The sequence below is a fragment of the Euprymna scolopes genome, chromosome 46, assembly GCF_053919585.1.
Source record: "Euprymna scolopes isolate OS-2025 chromosome 46, ASM5391958v1, whole genome shotgun sequence".
In the NCBI taxonomy this organism is placed as follows: Eukaryota; Metazoa; Mollusca; class Cephalopoda; order Sepiida; family Sepiolidae; genus Euprymna; species Euprymna scolopes.
Window position 1 is genome coordinate 99,321,176 of NC_136527.1, and position 21,217 is coordinate 99,342,392.

Consider the following 21,217-nt stretch of genomic DNA (forward strand, 5'->3'; position numbering starts at 1 on the left):
AAAGCCAAAAAGGCTACAGAAGATATTTAGTTATCGTTGTTGCCGCCACCATGTAAAAACTGTCAAGCTATCAAAGGGAGGCAACTCGTTTTGTGTTTTACTATTTTTTACTATCCAAAATCGTTGGTTTTAGTTGCTCTCTTTCACATATGCACAAAAACTTTTCATGTTTTGTTTACTCATTTTTTTTTTTTCCTCTTCATTTTTTTTTTCCTCCATCCCAAAATATCTATTTCTTGGCTTTTTGTTTTCTGTTTGTCCAGTTATTGTCTCCTTTCTTTCTGTCTAGTTCCTTCTCTCTCTCTCTCTCTCTCTCTCTCTCTCTCTCTCTCTGTCTCTCTGTCTCTCTCTCTTTCTCTCTCTTTCTCTCTCTCTTTCTTTCTCTCTCTCTCTTTTTCTCTTTCCCCTCTCTCCAGTTCCTTTTCAGTCTCTCGTGTTCTCTCTCTTCTCTCTCAATCGTTTCTTCTCTCTCTCCCCCCCCTCTCTCTCTCTCTCTCTCTCTCTAGTTGGTATTTCACTCTCTTTCTCGTTCTTTTCTCTTTCACTTTCCAGTTATTTTTTTCTCTCTGTCTCTAGTTTCTCTCTCATCTCTCTCTCTATCCTTAGTCTCCATCTAGTTTCTTTTCTCTATCCCTCTCTATAATCCCCTTTCTCTGTGTTTTCCATCTCTCTTTAATGCTTTCCCCATCTTTCTTTTTATGCTTTTATTTTGTTTTTTTTGTTTTTTTTCTATGGATTGACCCTTTCCTCTTTCACGCTCTCAACTTTTTGTTTCATTCTCCAACTCCATCTCTCTCTTTGATCTCCCTTTTTCTCTCTCTTTGACACTTCCCCCCGCTTCCTCCCTATCATTGATCCTTTCCCCCAATCCCTCTCTCTTTGGTCCTTTCTCCCAGCTCCCCCTCTCTTTCTTTGGTCCTTTCTTCCAGCTCCCTCCCTCTCTCTTTGGTCATTTCTCCCAGCTCCCTCCCTCTCTCTTTGGTCCTTTCTCCCAGCTCCCTCTCTCTCTCTTTGGTCCTTTCTCCCAGCTCCCCCCCTCTCTCTTTGGTCATTTCTCCCAGCTCCCCCCCTCTCTCTTTGGTCATTTCTCCCAGCTCCCTCCCTCTCTCTTTGGTCCTTTCTCCCAGCTCCCTCCCTCTCTCTTTGGTCCTTTCTCCCAGCTCCCTCCATCTTTCTTTGATCCTTTCTCCCAGCTCCCTCCCTCCATCTGTCTTTGATCCTTTCTCCCAGCTCCCTCCCTCTCTCTTTGGTCCTTTCTCCCAGCTCCCTCCCTCTCTCTTTGGTCCTTTCTCCCAGCTCCCTCCCTCTCTCTTTGGTCCTTTCTCCCAGCTCCCTCCCTCTCTCTTTGGTCCTTTCTCCCAGCTCCCTCCCTCTCTCTCTCTTTGATCCTTTCTCCCAGCTCCCTCCCTCTCTCTCTCTTTGATCCTATCTCCCAGCTCCCCCCCTCTCTCTTTGGTCCTTTCTCCCAGCTCCCTCCCTCTCTCTTTGGTCCTTTCTCCCAGCTCCCTCCCTCTCTCTTTGGTCCTTTCTCCCAGCTCCCTCCCTCTCTCTTTGGTCCTTTCTCCCAGCTCCCTCCCTCTCTCTTTGGTCCTTTCTCCCAGCTCCCTCCCTCTCTCTTTGGTCCTTTCTCCCAGCTCCCTCCCTCTCTCTTTGGTCCTTTCTCCCAGCTCCTTCTCTCTCTCTTTGGTCCTTTCTCCCAGCTCCCTCCCTCTCTCTTTGGTCCTTTCTCCCAGCTCCCTCCCTCTCTCTTTGGTCCTTTCTCCCAGCTCCCTCCCTCTCTCTTTGGTCATTTCTCCCAGCTCCCTCCCTCCATCTTTCTTTGATCCTTTCTCCCAGCTCCCTCCCTCCATCTTTCTTTGATCCTTTCTCCCAGCTCCCCCCCTCTCTCTTTGGTCCTTCCTCCCAGCTCCCTCCCTCTCTCTTTGGTCCTTTCTCCCAGCTCCCTCCCTCCATCTTTCTTTGATCCTTTCTCCCAGCTCCCTCCCTCCATCTGTCTTTGATCCTTTCTCCCAGCTCCCCCCCCTCTCTCTTTGGTCCTTTCTCCCAGCTCCCTCCCTCTCTCTTTGGTCCTTTCTCCCAGCTCCCTCCCTCTCTCAGAAATCACAACAGACTCACTTTTTAAACTTCAACGTAAATTTTATTAAAGCAAAAACATCCAAGTTACAAAAGATGCATACTGGGCCAATAACCCCCGAAATGGGTAACAGTTTATCTTCACAATATGCTGGATACAAAATTCCGCTGACGAAGAAAGCTGCAACAGGTTGAAGAGTTGTGTGATGAATACTGCCAAGATGGATATTGCTAGTCCGGTAGCCTCATGGAGTTCACTGCAGATAGCCGTCCAAACGACAGGTCAAACTGTAAAGCTTAATTTCGTCTCTGACAGCCATTATATTGTTGTAAGGATGAAAGTCAATAGATTCACGGAACACAACAGTGTACATCTATGAATATAAAAGTGGAAATGTATGTGTGTGTGTATGTATGTATACCTGCCTCATGGTCGGGTCACCGGTGACTAAACTGGTTCCCCTACCAGACTTGTTTGGTGAGGAGGGCGGCTAGTCTCCCTGAAGGATTAAAAACAAGACCTTCCAAAGGGCGAATGAACTCTTTTTCTGGGTCAACGGCTAACTAGCACCGTGTATATTTGTGTGTGTGTATATGTGTATTGGGGTGGAGAGGGCTCCCGTAAGCCGTGCTGAAGACAACCTTTCTAGGAGAAGCAAATCTCTGATTTAAAAAACCATTAAGCGGAAGACCATTACCCGCATTAAGCTGGTCTGCAGTTTAATTTGTTGCTGGCTATCTTGCTCTTGCTTGTTCTCAACATTTTGAACCGAGAGAGAGACTTAGCTGGCGTACAAAGCTAAGACTCTGTAACATATTCTTTGTATAGATACTCCCTCAGGTAATTGGGCTCATGGATTTTAAATGTCTGAGGGAGTGGCACTCGTCTGACAAGACGTTGCAATCATCATATATGTATGTGTGTATGTATCTATGTATGTATGTGTGTTCGCTTTTTCTGTGTGTCAACAAAAGGCTTTTTTCAGAGAAGCGGTCGGTCGGCACACAACTTTTTAAAACTTTTTATATCACATATAAATCGTAATATCTCACAGTTAACAACGAAGCTTGCCTATCTATTTAATTTGCTCGATTTCGGGAAGATAAATATTCAACATTTGTCGTTCGCCGCATGTGGGTTAGTTTTTTTCCTATAACATCTTGGGAAAATAAAAATAAAAAAAAAAGCGTTCCACAGTAAATGAATCCTATCCCGCAGTCGAACTTGATCTCATTAACTCATGAAAACGGGCACCTGCCAAATCCAAGTAATTAAATAAATTCAAACATGTTTCCGTTAGCATATCGCGGTGGGGCAATGGTTAACGTCGCACGTTTTTTTTTTTTTTTTTTTCACACTTTAATTTACAATTTTGCCTCAAGGGTTCGGGTTCGATCCTCATACTTACTTTTTTTTCTTTTTCAACCCCACCCGCCTCCATCCCCGGAGTTTCCACACACACCTCCAAACACCTGGGCAACGCCGGGTACCCCTCCCTAGTTTAATATAATTCGCCCAACATAAGAGTATTTCGTCCCACATTAGGACATTAAAATGTTTTAACGAGACAAAGTGGTTTTTAGGCTACAAGCCTCGAGTGAGTTTTGTATGCCCATTTCAACCGGTCTATGTCGAAACTGGTGATCTGAAAAGATAAATTTGGTGCCAAGAATACCCTCAGCAGTTAATAATAACAAGCAATCTGATAGGTTCAAACAAAATCGTTGGCAGACAAACCGACCAATGAGGAGCCTGCTTATTTCTGCAGAATTTCTTACACTCTTTGATCCTTTCGCCCAGCTCCCTCTCTCTCTCTCTTTCTCTCTCTCTCTTTGATCCTTTCACCCTTGTCTATCTGAATTCAAAAATAAATCTAAAAACCTTATTCACTTAAAAGGAGCAACCCTTGTAGATCCAATTTCTCAACAGGATTTTTTCTCGTCACCTTAAATCAAAACAATGAAAGGATTTCTTTCCAACCAAACAATACCGTGAAGAATCTTTAGTTCCCAATTGCTTTGCTCGTTCGCTATTTCTGAAGCACCATCGAAATGCCAACAATGACATGTTTCAGCATCCGCATCACAACATACTCCATATATTTCTTTTTCTTTTTGTTGATAACGTTTTGTTCAGGTCCGTTGCAAACGTAGGCGGCCATCTTTGATTTTACTGTACTTAATAATAAAAAAAACTAAAAAAAAACCCAAACCTTTATTAATTTGTTTACTTTTCTATTTTAAATGCAAAGACGTTTAGATGCACACACGTATAGAAAAACCAAATTCACCCCGTGTTGTCCATGTAGAGGTAGATTGCTGGTTATGACGTTAAATAAAATAATTAATTTAAAAAACCCTATAAACATGGCGTTTTCTTAAAAACAAAAACTTACTACTTGATTGTAATTCTTTGTTCTGGCCGTTTTTTTGTTTTTTTTAACATTTCTTTTTCTCTTCTGACATTTGCTTGTCTCTCTTTTTCTCTTTTGACGGTTTTGTCTCTTTTTCCATTTGACCCTTTCCTGTCTCTCTTTTTTGCTTTTGATCCTTTCCTGTCTCTCTTTTGACCTATTTCTGTCTCCCTTTTGGCCCATTCCTGCCTCTCTGTTGACCCATTCTTGCCTCTCTGTTGACCCATTCCTGCCTCTCTGTTGACCAATTCTTGCCTTTCTGTTGACCCATTCTTGCCTCTCTGTTGACCCATTCCTGTCTTTCTGTTGACCCATTCCTGACTTTCTGTTGACCCATTCCTGTCTTTCTGTTGACCCATTCTTGCCTTTCTGTTGACCCATTCCTGTCTTTCTGTTGACCCATTCCTGTCTTTCTGTTGACCCATTCCTGTCTTTTTGTTGACCCATTCCTGTCTTTCTGTTGACCCATTCCTGTCTCTGTTGACCCATTCCTGTCTCTCTGTTGACCCATTCCTGCCTATCTGTTGACCCATTCTTGCCTCTCTGTTGACCCATTCTTGCCTCTCTGTTGACCCATTCCTGCCTATCTGTTGACCCATTCTTGCCTTTCTGTTGACCCATTCCTGTCTTTCTGTTGATGCATTCCTGTCTTTCTGTTGACGCATTCCTGTCTTTCTGTTGACCCATTCCTGTCTCTCTGTTGACCCATTCCTGTCTTTCTGTTGACCCATTCCTGCCTTTCTGTTGACACATTCCTGTCTTTCTATTGACGCATTCCTGTCTTTCTGTTGACCCATTCCTGTCTCTGTTGACCCATTCCTGTCTCTCTGTTGACCCATTCCTGCCTCTCTGTTGACCCATTCTTGCCTTTCTGTTGACCCATTCCTGTCTTTCTGTTGACCCATTCCTGTCTTTCTGTTGACCCATTCCTGTCTTTCTGTTGACCCATTCCTGTCTTTCTGTTGACCCATTCCTGTCTTTCTGTTGACCCATTCCTGTCTCTGTTGACCCATTCCTGTCTTTCTGTTGACCCATTCCTGTCTTTCTGTGGCCCATTCCTGTCTTTCTGTTGCCCATTCCTGTCTTTCTGTTGACCCATTCCTGTCTCTCTGTTGACCCATTCCTGTCTCTCTGTTGACCCATTCCTGTCTTTCTGTTGCCCATTCCTGTCTTTCTGTTGCCCATTCCTGTCTCTCTGTTGACCCATTCCTGCCTCTCTGTTGACCCATTCCTGCCTCCCTGTTGACCCATTCCTGCCTCCCTGTTGACCCATTCTTTCCTCTCTGTTGACCCATTCTTGCCTCTCTGTTGACCCATTCTTGCCTCTCTGTTGACCCATTCTTGCCTCTCTGTTGACCCATTCTTGCCTCTCTGTTGACCCATTCCTGCCTTTCTGTTGACCCATTCTTGCCTCTCTGTTGACCCATTCCTGCCTCTCTGTTGACCCATTCTTGCCTTTCTGTTGACCCATTCTTGCCTTTCTGTTGACCAATTCTTGCCTTTCTGTTGACCCATTCCTGTCTTTCTGTTGACCCATTCCTGTCTTTCTGTTGACGCATTCCTGTCTTTCTGTTGACCCATTCCTGTCTTTCTGTTGACCCATTCCTGTCTTTCTGTTGACCCATTCCTGTCTTTCTGTTGACCCATTCCTGTCTTTCTGTTGACCCATTCCTGTCTTTCTGTTGACCCATTCCTGTCTTTCTGTTGACCCATTCCTGTCTTTCTGTTGACCCATTCCTGCCTCTCTGTTGATCAATTCCTGCCTCTCTGTTAACCCATTCCTGCCACTCAGTTGACCCATTCCTGTCTCTCTGTTGACCTATTCCTGCATCTCTGTTGACCCATTCCTGCATCTCTGTTGACCCATTCCTGTCTTTCTGTTGACCCATTCCTGTCTCTCTGTTGACCCATTCCTGTCTTTCTGTTGACCCATTCCTGTCTTTCTGTTGACCCATTCCTGTCTTTCTGTTGACCCATTCCTGCCTCTCTATTGACCCATTCTTGCCTCTCTGTTGACCCATTCCTGCCTTTGTGTTGACCCATTCCTGTCTTTCTGTTGACCCATTCCTGTCTTTCTGTTGACCCATTCCTGTCTTTCTGTTGACCCATTCCTGTCTTTCTGTTGACCCATTCCTGTCTTTCTGTTGACCCATTCCTGTCTTTCTGTTGACCCATTCCTGTCTTTCTGTTGACCCATTCCTGCCTCTCTGTTGATCAATTCCTGCCTCTCTGTTAACCCATTCCTGCCACTCTGTTGACCCATTCCTGTCTCTCTGTTGACCCATTCCTGCATCTCTGTTGACCCATTCCTGTCTTTCTGTTGACCCATTCCTGTCTCTCTGTTGACGCATTCCTGTCTTTCTGTTGACGCATTCCTGTCTTTCTGTTGACCCATTCCTGTCTTTCTGTTGACCCATTCCTGCCTCTCTATTGACCCATTCTTGCCTTTCTGTTGACCCATTCTTGCCTTTCTGTTGACCCATTCTTGCCTTTCTGTTTACCCATTCCTGTCTTTCTGTTGACCCATTCCTGTCTTTCTGTTAAAACATTCCTGTCTTTCTGTTGACGCATTCCTGTCTCTCTGTTGACCCATTCCTGTCTCTCTGTTGACCCATTCCTGTCTTTCTGTTGACCCATTCCTGTCTTTCTGTGGCCCATTCCTGTCTTTCTGTTGCCCATTCCTGTCTTTCTGTTGACCCATTCCTGTCTCTCTGTTGACCCATTCCTGTCTCTCTGTTGCCCATTCCTGTCTCTCTGTTGACCCATTCCTGCCTCTCTGTTGACCCATTCCTGCCTCTCTGTTGACCCATTCTTGCCTCTCTGTTGACCCATTCTTGCCTCTCTGTTGACCCATTCTTGCCTCTCTGTTGACCCATTCTTGCCTCTCTGTTGACCCATTCCTGCCTTTCTGTTGACCCATTCTTGCCTCTCTGTTGACCCATTCCTGCCTCTCTGTTGACCCATTCTTGCCTTTCTGTTGACCCATTCCTGTCTTTCTGTTGACCCATTCCTGTCTTTCTGTTGACGCATTCCTGTCTTTCTGTTGACCCATTCCTGTCTTTCTGTTGACCCATTCCTGTCTTTCTGTTGACCCATTCCTGTCTTTTTGTTGACCCATTCCTGTCTTTCTGTTGACCCATTCCTGCCTCTCTATTGACCCATTCTTGCCTCTCTGTTGACCCATTCCTGCCTTTCTGTTGACCCATTCCTGTCTTTCTCTTGACCCATTCCTGTCTTTCTGTTGACCCATTCCTGTCTTTCTCTTGACCCATTCCTGTCTTTCTCTTGACCCATTCCTGTCTTTCTGTTGACCCATTCCTGTCTTTCTGTTGACCCATTCCTGTCTTTCTGTTGACCCATTCCTGTCTTTCTGTTGACCCATTCCTGTCTCTCTGTTGACCCATTCCTGTCTCTCTGTTGACCCATTCCTGTCTCTCTGTTGACCCATTCCTGTCTTTCTGTTGACCCATTCTTGCCTCTCTGTTGACCCATTCTTGCCTCTCTGTTTACCCATTCCTGCCTCTCTGTTGACCCATTCCTGTCTTTCTGTTGACCCATTCCTGCCTCTCTGTTGATCAATTCCTGCCTCTCCGTTAACCCATTCCTGCCACTCTGTTGACCCATTCCTGTCTCTCTGTTGACCCATTCCTGCATCTCTGTTGACCCATTCCTGTCTTTCTGTTGACCCATTCCTGTCTTTCTGTTGACCCATTCCTGTCTCTCTGTTGACCCATTCCTGTCTTTCTGTTGACCCATTCCTGTCTTTCTGTTGACCCATTCCTGTCTTTCTGTTGACCCATTCCTGTCTTTCTGTTGACCCATTCCTGTCTTTCTGTTGACCCATTCCTGCCTCTCTATTGACCCATTCTTGCCTCTCTGTTGACCCATTCCTGCCTTTCTGTTGACCCATTCCTGCCTTTCTGTTGACCCATTCCTGTCTTTCTGTTGACCCATTCCTGTCTTTCTGTTGACCCATTCCTGTCTCTCTGTTGACCCATTCCTGTCTCTCTGTTGACCCATTCCTGTCTCTCTGTTGATCCATTCCTGTCTCTCTGTTGACCCATTCCTGTCTTTCTGTTGACCCATTCTTGCCTCTCTGTTGACCCATTCTTGCCTCTCTGTTTACCTATTCCTGCCTTTCTGTTGACCCATTCCTGTCTTTCTGTTGACCCATTCCTGTCTTTCTGTTGACCCATTCCTGTCTTTCTGTTGACCCATTCCTGTCTTTCTGTTGACGCATTCCTGTCTTTCTGTTGACCCATTCCTGTCTTTCTGTTTACCCATTCCTGTCTTTCTGTTGACCCATTTCTGTCTTTCTGTTGACCCATTCCTGTCTTTCTGTTGACGCATTCATGTCTTTCTGTTGACCCATTCCTGTCTTTCTGTTGACCCATTCCTGTCTTTCTGTTGACCCATTCCTGTCTTTCTGTTGACCCATTCCTGTCTCTCTGTTGACCCATTCCTGTCTTTCTGTTGACCCATTCCTGTCTTTCTGTTGACGCATTCCTGTCTTTCTGTTGACCCATTCCTGTCTCTCTGTTGACCCATTCCTGTCTTTCTGTTGACCCATTCCTGTCTTTCTGTTGACCCATTCCTGTCTCTCTGTTGACCCATTCCTGTCTTTCTGTTGACCCATTCCTGTCTTTCTGTTGACGCATTCCTGTCTTTCTGTTGACCCATTCCTGTCTCTCTGTTGACCCATTCCTGTCTCTCTGTCGACCCATTCCTGTCTTTCTGTTGACCCATTCCTGTCTTTCTGTTGACCCATTCCTGTCTTTCTGTTGACCCATTCCTGTCTTTCTGTTGACCCATTCCTGTCTTTCTGTTGACCCATTCCTGTCTCTCTGTTGACCCATTCCTGTCTTTCTGTTTACCCATTCCTGTCTTTCTGTTGACGCATTCCTGTCTTTCTGTTGACCCATTCCTGTCTCTCTGTTGACCCATTCCTGTCTCTCTGTCGACCCATTCCTGTCTTTCTGTTGACCCATTCCTGTCTTTCTGTTGACCCATTCCTGTCTTTCTGTTAACCCATTCCTGTCTTTCTGTTGACCCATTCCTGTCTTTCTGTTGACCCATTCCTGTCTCTCTGTTGACCCATTCCTGTCTTTCTGTTGACCCATTCCTGTCTTTCTGTTGACGCATTCCTGTCTTTCTGTTGACCCATTCCTGTCTCTCTGTTGACCCATTCCTGTCTCTCTGTTGACCCATTCCTGTCTCTCTGTCGACCCATTCCTGTCTTTCTGTTGACCCATTCCTGTCTTTCTGTTAACCCATTCCTGTCTTTCTGTTGACCCATTCCTGTCTTTCTGTTGACCCATTCCTGTCTCTCTGTTGACCCATTCCTGTCTTTCTGTTTACCCATTCCTGTCTTTCTGTTGACGCATTCCTGTCTTTCTGTTGACCCATTCTTGTCTCTCTGTTGACCCATTCCTGTCTCTCTGTTGACCCATTCCTGTCTCTCTGTCGACCCATTCCTGTCTTTCTGTTGACCCATTCCTGTCTTTCTGTCGACCCATTCCTGTCTTTCTGTTGACCCATTCCTGTCTTTCTGTTGACCCATTCCTGTCTTTCTGTTGACCCATTCCTGTCTTTCTGTTGACCTATTCCTGTCTTTCTGTTGACCCATTCCTGTCTCTGTGTTGACCCATTCCTGTCTTTCTGTTTACCCATTCCTGTCTTTCTGTTGACGCATTCCTGTCTTTCTGTTGACCCATTCCTGTCTCTCTGTCGACCCATTCCTGTCTCTCTGTCGACCCATTCCTGTCTTTCTGTTGACCCATTCCTGTCTTTCTGTTGACCCATTCCTGTCTTTCTGTTGACCCATTCCTGTCTTTCTGTTGACCCATTCCTGTCTTTCTGTTGACCCATTCCTGTCTCTCTGTTGACCCATTCCTGTCTTTCTGTTTACCCATTCCTGTCTTTCTGTTGACGCATTCCTGTCTTTCTGTTGACCCATTCCTGTCTCTCTGTTGACCCATTCCTGTCTCTCTGTTGACCCATTCCTGTCTCTCTGTCGACCCATTCCTGTCTTTCTGTTGACCCATTCCTGTCTTTCTGTTGACCCATTCCTGTCTTTCTGTTGACCCATTCCTGTCTTTCTGTTGACCCATTCCTGTCTTTCTGTTGACCCATTCCTGTCTCTGTGTTGACCCATTCCTGTCTTTCTGTTTACCCATTCCTGTCTTTCTGTTGACGCATTCCTGTCTTTCTGTTGACCCATTCCTGTCTCTCTGTCGACCCATTCCTGTCTCTCTGTCGACCCATTCCTGTCTTTCTGTTGACCCATTCCTGTCTTTCTGTTGACCCATTCCTGTCTTTCTGTTGACCCATTCCTGTCTTTCTGTTGACCCATTCCTGTCTTTCTGTTGACCCATTCCTGTCTCTCTGTTGACCCATTCCTGTCTTTCTGTTTACCCATTCCTGTCTTTCTGTTGACGCATTCCTGTCTTTCTGTTGACCCATTCCTGTCTCTCTGTTGACCCATTCCTGTCTCTCTGTTGACCCATTCCTGTCTCTCTGTCGACCCATTCCTGTCTTTCTGTTGACCCATTCCTGTCTTTCTGTTGACCCATTCCTGTCTTTCTGTTGACCCATTCCTGTCTTTCTGTTGACCCATTCCTGTCTTTCTGTTGACCCATTCCTGTCTCTCTGTTGACCCATTCCTGTCTTTCTGTGGACCCATTCCTGTCTTGCTGTTGACGCATTCCTGTCTTTCTGTTGACCCATTCCTGTCTCTCTGTTGACCCATTCCTGTCTCTCTGTCGACCCATTCCTGTCTTTCTGTTGACGCATTCCTGTCTTTCTGTTGACCCATTCCTGCCTCTCTGTTGACCCATTCCTGTCTTTCTGTTGACCCATTCCTGTCTTTCTGTTGACCCATTCCTGTCTTTCTGTTGACCCATTCCTGTCTTTCTGTTGACCCATTCCTGTCTTTCTGTTGACCCATTCCTGTCTTTCTGTTGACGCATTCCTGTCTTTCTGTTGACCCATTCCTGTCTTTCTGTTGACCCATTCTTGCCTCTCTGTTTACCCATTCCTGTCTTTCTGTTGACGCATTCCTGTCTTTCTGTTGACGCATTCCTGTCTTTCTGTTGACCCATTCCTGTCTTTCTGTTGACCCATTCCTGCCTCTCTGTTGACCCATTCTTGCCTTTCTGTTGACCCATTCTTGCCTCTCTGTTTACCCATTCCTGTCTTTCTGTTGACGCATTCCTGTCTTTCTGTTGACCCATTCCTGTCTTTCTGTTGACGCATTCCTGTCTTTCTGTTGACCCATTCCTGTCTTTCTGTTGACGCATTCCTGTCTTTCTGTTGACCCATTCCTGCCTCTCTGTTGACCCATTCCTTTCTCTCTGTTGACCCATTCCTGTTTCTCTGTTGACCCATTCCTGCCTCTCTCTCGACCCATTCCTGTTTCTCTGTCGACCCATTCCTGTTTCTCTGTCGACCCATTCCTTTTTCTCTGGCGACCCATTCCTGTTTCTCTGCTGACCCATTCCTGTTTCTCTGTCGACCCATTCCTGCCTCTCTGTTGACCCATTCCTGCCTCTCTGTCGACCCATTCCTGTTTCTCTGTCGACCCATTCCTGTTTCTCTGTCGACCCATTCCTGTTTCTCTGTCGACCCATTCCTGTTTCTCTGTCGACCCATTCCTGTTTCTCTGTCGACCCATTCCTGCCTCTCTGTTGACCTATTCCTGCCTCTCTGTTGACCCATTTCGTTCTCTGTTTTTCTCTTTTCAACAATTTCTCTCTCTTTTACTCTTTTCAACAATTTCTCTCTCTTTTTCTCTTTTCAACAATTTCTCTCTCTCTTTTTCTCTTTTCAACAATCTCTCTCTCTTTTTCTCTTTTCAACAATTTAATTCTCTCTTTTTCTCTTTTCAACAATTTCTTTCACTCTCTCTTTTTCTCTTTTCAACAATTTCTTTCACTCTCTGTTTTTCTCTTTTCAACAATTTCTTTCACTCTCTCTTTTTCTCTTTTCAACAATTTCTTTCACTCTCTGTTTTTCTCTTTTCAACAATTTCTTTCACTCTCTCTTTTTCTCTTTTCAACAATTTCTTTCACTCTCTCTTTTTCTCTTTTCAACAATTTCTTTCACTCTCTCTTTTTCTCTTTTCAACAATTTCTTTCACTCTCTCTTTTTCTCTTTTCAACAATTTCTCTCTCTCTTTTTTATTGACCTTTTCCTTTACTGCAAATAGCGGCGGCCATCTTTGATTTGATAAACACCTAATTTGTTTACTTTTCTGTCATCTCATGATCAAAGACAGATGTATTTACATTATTGATAGGCAAAAATTTCGCAATCCAATTGGCATTGACCATGTGGAGATATATTGTTGGTCGGAAAGACTTTCAAATAAAATCATGCTTACAATTTTTGCCCCGGGAGAAAAGATTTGGAATATTAAATTAATAACTAAATAAAAAAAAAAAAAAAAAACTGTCAGCAAGGTGGTGTTTTCTTAAAAATAAATAACTACTTAAATTTACGTGTCAACAAATTAATAGAAATTCATTATTCTTTACCGAAACTTTTTGCCCCGTTAAAACTGGCAAACGTTTTAACACATTCATAAAGAATGGGTGGTTTTTTCCACATTGATTGTTTGATATGGTTAAATTCTGGCTAATTTTTATATCAATACGATAGCAGGTGTGTTATTTTCTGTGTCCGACTTACATCTGGGTCGTTTAATTGTTACGTACTTCCATTTCTTGTCATAAATAATTTTACCAAGAATTCTTCATAGGTCTTGGTTTCGGTTTCAGCTAAAGGCACTCCAATAATATATTTTTTAACGGTAACGTGTTAGACTCTTTTATTTTTTTTTTCTGCTTTAGCCTCGAGGCTTCATGTTTGAGCCTACCTCCCTACCAAAACTTTTTTTTTCTTTTCCACCTCCAAACATCCGGGCAACGTTTTTTAGTCAAACAGAGTTATTACTTCGCTCATTCTTTAATTTACCCCCCCCCACACACACCCACACTCACCTCCAAACACGCGGTGATCAGTGTTATCTTAAGATTGCAGGTTCGATCTAAGGTATCAAATAATTTTTTTTTTTTTCGGTATTGAAATGTATAGAGACAGTTCTGATATGCTGCTAACAATGTTGCATGTTTATTATTATTATTATTATTATTATTATTATTACATGGGCAATGTATAGAGGCCATTAAGATCTGATGCTAACAATTATACATGGGCAAATATTATGTATATTAGAGAAAATAGTTCAGGGTAGATATCAGTTATTTGCATAGAGGTGTTGTTGTAATATCGCAAGACGTTTTCATCGAGATTATCAACAAACACTGTTGTTAATTATTATTGCTGATTTAAATTAAATTGATGTTATGTGAAAAATGCTTCAAATATTATTTCTTACGGAAAATGCTAACATATGCTGTTGCTAATTATTCTGTTTGCTGATTTAGTTAGATTAAATTGATGTTATGCGATTGTGAAAATGCTTCAAATATTATTTCTTACGGAAAATGCCGCAATAATAATTTTATCAGGTTATTTATGCCATTTTTTTTTCTTCTGTTTTTCGCTGTTTTTTTTTTGGGGGGGGAGTTGTTTTGCCCACTGCATTCATTTTTTAAGATATTTTTACGTTCGTTCACTGTTTTTTGGTTTTTCAGTTTTTTTTAACAAATTTAACATCGTTTTTTTGTTAACATTGTTTTTTTTATTTTAAACAGGGTTATTACTTAACCCTCCCATACACCTACACCTCCAAACACCCGGGCAGCGCCGGGCACCCCCTGCTAGCTTTCTATATATACAAAAGGCAAAAGCGGTGCACGCATTTTTGTATTTGCAGCAAAGGCTTTTTTCGCCAGGGTTCTCCAGGGGGTTACTATTTATTATAACTATTTATATACTCCCTAGGTTGTAATATCTACAATTTATGAACGCACGTCGTGTCTAGATTTATTTTGATTGACTTTTACAAAATTCACGCTCTGTCGTGTGTTTGTTTGACTTTTTAGTGCAAATAAAGTTAAACTAATTGAAACGAGGGGACAAATCAGCTTTGATCAATGCGGTAAAAACCGTCATAGCAGACAATTGCTTATCATTTGGACACCCCCATTTTTTATGGGGAGCTGGTTTTTCCCCCAAACAAAAAAAACAACTGTCTCGTAGCCAATATTAAGTGCGGAATTGATGTTTGACCTCATTAAATTTACACACCTACCAATTCAAATTTTTAATCATTAAATTTCATCCATTCTCGTTCCCCTGCTTTCGTAGCGTTGAGGTAAGTCATCACGCTTTTTTTTCTTTTTTTTTTTTTTGCTTTCGCCCCAAGGATTTGGATTCAGGCCTACCTCCCTCCCCAAAACATTTTTTTTTGTTTTCAAACACCCGGGCAATACCAGGAACCCCTGCTAGTCTTCTATATATATAAAAGCCAAACGTCTGTGTGTATGTATGTATGTTTGTTTGTAACGCTAAAACTTTTGAAAGACGGAACCAAACTTGACAAATTTGGTATCATATCGAAGCCCCATCACCCGGATGACAAATATCGAAATTTCACGTCCAACGGACCACTAGAAGTTGGTCAACTGATCAGCTATCTTCGAGGGGGGCCCCCAAAAAACCTGTCATTATCTATATATATAAAAGACAAATGTTTGTTTGTAACGCTAAAACTTGAGATGAAAGATTCCTCTCCCCTAAGAATAAAACATATGTTCAATATCTGCTTTTGTTTTTTCATTGCTTATATGGTCCCGAGCAACGCCGGGTAGCCCTGCTAGTCTATTATATAAAAGGCAAAAATCTGTTTAAATGTATGTCTGCCTAAAAGTTTCGACAGAGGTGACGGATTTTCATGAGATTGGTATCATTTTGAAGCTCGACCCTTTGGACGATAAATATCGAAAAATTGGATAAAAACATTAATTCCTTCACCCTAAACTGGACACTTTTCTGCAGTGAGGGGTAGCAAAAAATTGTTCCTTCATGACAATTTAACCAAACAGGCATGGGCAAAAAACGTTTTTTTTTCTTGAATTAGTCTAAATATAAAAAAAAAACCGACCTAACTTCGCTCACACAGTCATAGACCAGTCGTTATAGTAGCAGCATTGTTATCTTAAGATTGCACGTTCGAGCTGAGACATCAGATATATATATATATATATATATATATATTTTTTTTTTTTTTTTGATTTTTAAAGTTTTAATATTGAACCATTTCTACGTTCGTTTTTTTTTTTTTTTCCAATCACGTTCGCTGTTTTTTGTTTGTTTTTGTTTTTCCGATTAAAAAAAATTATAATACAGGGCTCTACATTGCGGGTGAAACAGTCACACTTGCGAGTGATTTTTCAAAATGGCGACTAGAAATAATGAAACACTTATCTTTTGGCGATTGTATTTCTTTCACCGACAATCTTCCAAAGCTCATTGAGTGAATAAAAAATATCTTTTCTACTTTTTTTTTGTACATAATGTTAAACAAAAGTTTAATAAAACAATACCTTTTTTTTAACGAAGGCCGTTTAAAAAAATATCTGAAGAAATTAGAATGTTCATACCTTCAAGTATCAACATAAAATTTGTTGTATATTTAGACAGCATAGATATAGCACTCTCCCTCGATACTAGCGCACAAATACATGTATTTGGTGACTTCAATGTCCACCACAGTAACTGGCTAGGATTCTCAAATCACACAGACGTAGCTGGTAGCGCCACATATAGCTTCTCTATATCTCATTCCCTATCTCAGATGGTTACATTTCCGACACGTTTCCCAGACCAGCACGATCAACATGCCTCACTTCTAGATCTCTTTCTGACAACAGTTCCCAATGACTGTACAACAAATGCCCATAGCCCACTCGGGAATGCTGATCACGCTGTGATAATGGTAGAAATCAGCCTAAATTCTCGCCCTAAAACTGAAGACCCACTACTCAAAACAACGAGGTATTACAAAAAGGCTGATTGGGAAGCCATCAGGGAGCTCATCAGAGATGCCCCATGGCAAAATATCTTTACTCTTCCAGCGGAACAGTGTGCAAATGAGACAACTGAATGGTTCAAAACTGCTATTGAAGCACATGTTCCCGCACGGAAATACTATAGCAAGCCCCACTCCCCCCAATGGTTTACTTCTGCTTGTGCAGCTGCCATTTGTCAAAGGCAGCATGCGTTCCGCAGATTCAACCGACATAAGTCCAGCTCAAATAAACAGAAGTTTATAGAAGCTAGAAATAATTGTAAGAGAGTGATAGACACAGCTAAGTCAGATTACTCTGAAACCACCAAAAAGCGCATCGAAGCACAGAAATTAGGAACCCGGGATTTTTGGAAAATCTACAACAGCGTAGTTAATAATGGACAGTCAATTATTCCCCCACTAACAAACAATCATGAGGTTGCTTGCACGGCAACTGACAAGGCTAATCTGCTTGCCAGTCGGTTTGCCTCAAACTCCACACTGAACTCGGTACACCACTCACTCCCTGATTTTCCTCTGCGAACAGACGCCACACTTGACGACTTGAAAATCACCCCTTCTCAGGTACATGCTATTATAAAAAACCTAGACACCTCTAAAGCATGTGGACCAGATCTCATCCCGGCTGTGCTATTAAAAAAATGCTCTGCCGAGGTTGCTCCAGTTCTGTCCAAACTTTACAATAAATGCCTTAACGAATCTTGTTTTCCCGACTGCTGGAAAACCGCCTCTGTGGTACCAGTCTTCAAGAATTCTGGTGAAAGAACTGACCCACTAAATTATCGCCCCATTAGCCTCCTCCCGCTTTTCGCCAAAATATTTGAGTCCTTAGTTAATCAAGCCCTAGTCCAGCACCTAACAGCTGCTAAACTCTTGACTGACAAACAATATGGATTCAGGCAAGCCCGTTCAACAGCAGATATCTTAACTGTAGTTTCTGAACGTATATACCGTTCATTGGATAAAACAGGGGAGGGTAGAGCGGTGGCCCTTGATATATCTAAGGCTTTTGACAGGGTATGGCACGATGGTCTTCTAAGGAAAATTAGATCATATGGAATCACTGGAAGAATTCATAACGTAATTAAATCCTTCTTAAGTAATAGAAAAATCAAAGTTGTCCTCGACGGACGTACATCCAAACAATATGACATAAATGCGGGAGTGCCTCAGGGGTCTATCCTTGGACCTCTATTGTTCCTGATATTCATAAACGACCTCCCTGATAATATTGTTTCGGAGATGGGTATATTTGCCGATGACACCACTCTCTATAACAGATATGAGGGGAAAACAAATGAACACATATCCAAGAAAATGGCAGAAACACTAGAGGATGACCTCCAATCCGTAGTGGAATGGGGACAAAAATGGTTGGTCTCATTCAATGCTGCTAAGACTAAGCTTGTTTCCTTCAATAACTACAAGAAACCTTCTCTACCACCAATAACAATGGCCAAGAACACATTGCCTGAAAGTACTTCTTTTAAACTCCTTGGCCTAACGTTTACAGGGAATATGAACTGGAATAGATACATTGAGAGCATTGCCAAGGCTGCTGCAAGGAAGGTTGGCTCCCTCTACCGTGCTAGAAAACTACTTACGCCTGCCAGTATCCTATACCTCTATAAGGCAACCATTCGCCCATGTATGGAGTACTGTTGTCACATCTGGGCTGGTGCATCTGCTGCTTGTCTCTCGCTCTTGGACAGGGTTCAAAAAAGAGTCGCAAACCTGATAGGTCCTGAACTGTCATCTGGGCTTCAACCTCTGTCCCATCGACGAGATGTTGCATCCCTCTGCCTGTTCTACAAATACTTTAATGGTGAATGCTCTGACGAACTGCAAACACTTGTACCTCCCCGACGTAACTACCCCCGACAAACCCGACAAGCTACTAAGTCTCATCCCTTTACAGTGGAGATCCCTAGGTGCAAGAAAGCCTTTTACTCCAATAGTTTCTTCCCCAGAACTGCGGGTCTTTGGAACTCCCTTCCGGGATTCTGCTTTCCCAACTGCAATGATATGCAGAAGTTCAAGTGTAATGTTAACAAACATCTTTCTACTCTTCTCCCTTCATAATGACCCCGCTAATTAATTCCCTAATAGTAGCCCCCTGCTTCAAAGTGGCACTGTGCCTTGTTTGGGGTGAAAATTGAATAAAAAAAAAAAAAAAAAATTACACTTATTTAAAAAAAAAAACACAGAAAAATCTTTATGATGTACATATTCGTCACAGGACGAAGATGTCATATTCTAAAAATCATGTGAGTTTCGCTAGTAACTTTTCTATTTGATTAGTAAATGAAAATATTTAGTTGTCAAAGGTCAACTAAAGATAGGTTTGTCCATAGAGCTCTGTAATATTTAAACAAGTTGCCCCCCCCATGCGCACACAGTCAGATACAACTAGTTATAGTAGCAGCGTTGTTATCTTAAGATTGCACTTCGAGTTGAGATATCAGATACATTTTTTTTTTTTTTTGATTTTTTACAGTTTTTCATGAGATTTGTATCATTTTGAAGCTCGACCCTTTGGACGATAAATATCGAAAAATTGGATAAAAACATTAATTCCTTCACCCTAAACTGGGCCCTTTTCTGCAGGGAGGGGTAGCAAAAAATTGTTTCTTCATGACAACTTAACCAAACAGGCATGCGCAAAAAACGTTTTTTTTTTTCTTGAATTAGTCTAAATATAAAAAAAACGACCTAACTTCGCTCACACAGTCATAGACCAGTCGTTATAGTAGCAGCATTGTTATCTTAAGATTGCACGTTCGAGCTGAGACATCAGATATATATATATATATATATATATATATATATATTGGATTTTTAAAGTTGTAATATTGAACCATTTCTACGTTCGTTTTTTTCCATCACGTTCGCTGTTCTTTGTTTGTTTTTGTTTTTCCGATTAAAAAAAATTATAATACAGAGCTCTACATTTCGAGTGAAGCACTTGCATTTGCGAGTGATTTTTCAAAGTGGCGACTATCTTTTGGATATCTTGAATATGTATTTTTTGAATATCTCTAATATTGAAACATGGTTATTTATGCCATTTTTTCGTTCTTTTTTTTTTTGGTTGTTTTTAGTTTCCATGGCGTTCGCTGTTTCTTTTTTTGTTTGTTTTTGTTTTTCCGATTTAAAGCAAAAAAAAATTATTATTTAAACAAGTTACCCCCCCCCCCCACACACACACACCCCTCACCACACCCGGGCAACGCTGGGTATCCCTGCTAGTTTAAAAATAAAATAACTTGATCGATTTACGTGATTTTTAGAATGTGATGTTTTCATTTTGTCACTGACACGTACGTACATCATACATTTTTTTTCTTTATTTTATTTTATTTTATTCTTTTTTATTTATTTTTTTTTTTTTGATATGAGGGAATTCTGGATGCGAACCTGTTTTTATTTAAAAAAAAAAAAAAAAAAAAATTTTAATTTTGTTTTTTGTTTTTTCAAATTTTGTTTACTTTTTGTTTTTCTTGTGTTTTTTTTTATTTTTATTTTATATTTTGTTGCTCTTAGGTTGCGTCGTGTGAGGTGAACGGGGAAAATGGGAAAACTAATCTCTTTGTCGATGTCCAGAAGGACAAACTCCAGCAGACACTTAAGCAGCTCGCTGATTTGGAAAAAAGCAACCAGGAACTCCAGGCGAAACTATCGTTACTTGAAACCTGTGATAAAACTAAGGAAATGGTGAGTTTATGTGCACGTCTTGACCCTGCTATCCGCTTCTTGAATAATTGTCGCCCTAAAGAATTCAGCACTACAACTTTATTTTTAAACATTTATTGAAAAAAATAAATTCAGGTAACTTGATCGTGCAGTGGAGCTGACATATATTCAATGTAGCTGCCTTCAGCCTCAATCACCGCTTCGATAAGGGTCCGGAACTGGGAGCATGCCTTTTCACAGACGCCAGTGCGTGCTCGGCAAATACTGGCAATCAGGCTTGGCTTTGATGTTGTGGGAGGTCATGTTGGTGATGTTCTCAATGTATGGCCAAACGTAGTAGTCCATTGGGTTCAGGTCGGGGGAGAAGGTGGGTTAGCGAGAGAAGGCTACAAAGATATAGTGCTCCTTCTGAAGTTACTCCTAAGTTTCTTTAGACTTGTGGGCCGACGGTGAGTCCTGCTGCCACGCCCAGGGTCTGCCAGCGGCTACCTTATTGCACCAGGGGATCACCACGCTCTTCGGCACATCCAGGTACACTTTGGTGTTGACTTTCAAGCCGACTTCCAAGATGCGAGGTGGCACACCAAAGACCATAACTGTGGCTGGAAAGGGTTGTCCGATGCATTGAGCTGCGCCACCAAGCATTGAACTGTCTGAATTTGCATTTTGAGGGTGCTGGCAATGGTCCTGTTGTTATAATTGTGATCGGTAGAGAGCATGAGTTGTACAGCGGTGCATCTCGGATCTCGCTCGTTGAACATTGTGTCACTTTCAGACGTGATAGAAGGTTCTTATCGCTCTTGGGATTTACACACAACTGAGCAACTAGTAGATGGCCTGCAACAAAAAAAAAAAGAAAACCTGCTTTAATCAAACGGAAATGGAATCATGTTGTCTTTTCTAGGGTGATAATTTTATCATTCAACCCTGCCCGCATCATCTATATATATATAACAGGCAAAATGTGTTTGCAAAAAAAAAAAACAACAAAAAAACTGATTTTCATCAAACGGAAATGGAATCATATCGTCTTTTCTAGGGC

The 21,217-nt window shown here is 42.1% G+C and overlaps 1 protein-coding gene across 19 annotated transcripts in view; it reads left to right on the forward strand.

The window, feature by feature from the left end:
- The window catches only part of LOC145270654 (RIMS-binding protein 2-like), a 1,565,000-nt gene that overhangs the window by 909,117 nt on the left and 634,666 nt on the right, over positions 1–21,217 (forward strand). For 18 of the 19 annotated variants that reach the window (XM_080126270.1, XM_080126269.1, XM_080126276.1 and 15 more), the window contains one exon: positions 20,026–20,196. The exons of the other annotated variant lie outside the window; for it this stretch is intronic. In XM_080126270.1, coding sequence (XP_079982396.1) covers positions 20,026–20,196 — 171 coding nt within the window. The remainder of the gene's footprint in view (positions 1–20,025; positions 20,197–21,217) is intronic. 19 annotated transcript variants of the gene reach the window in all.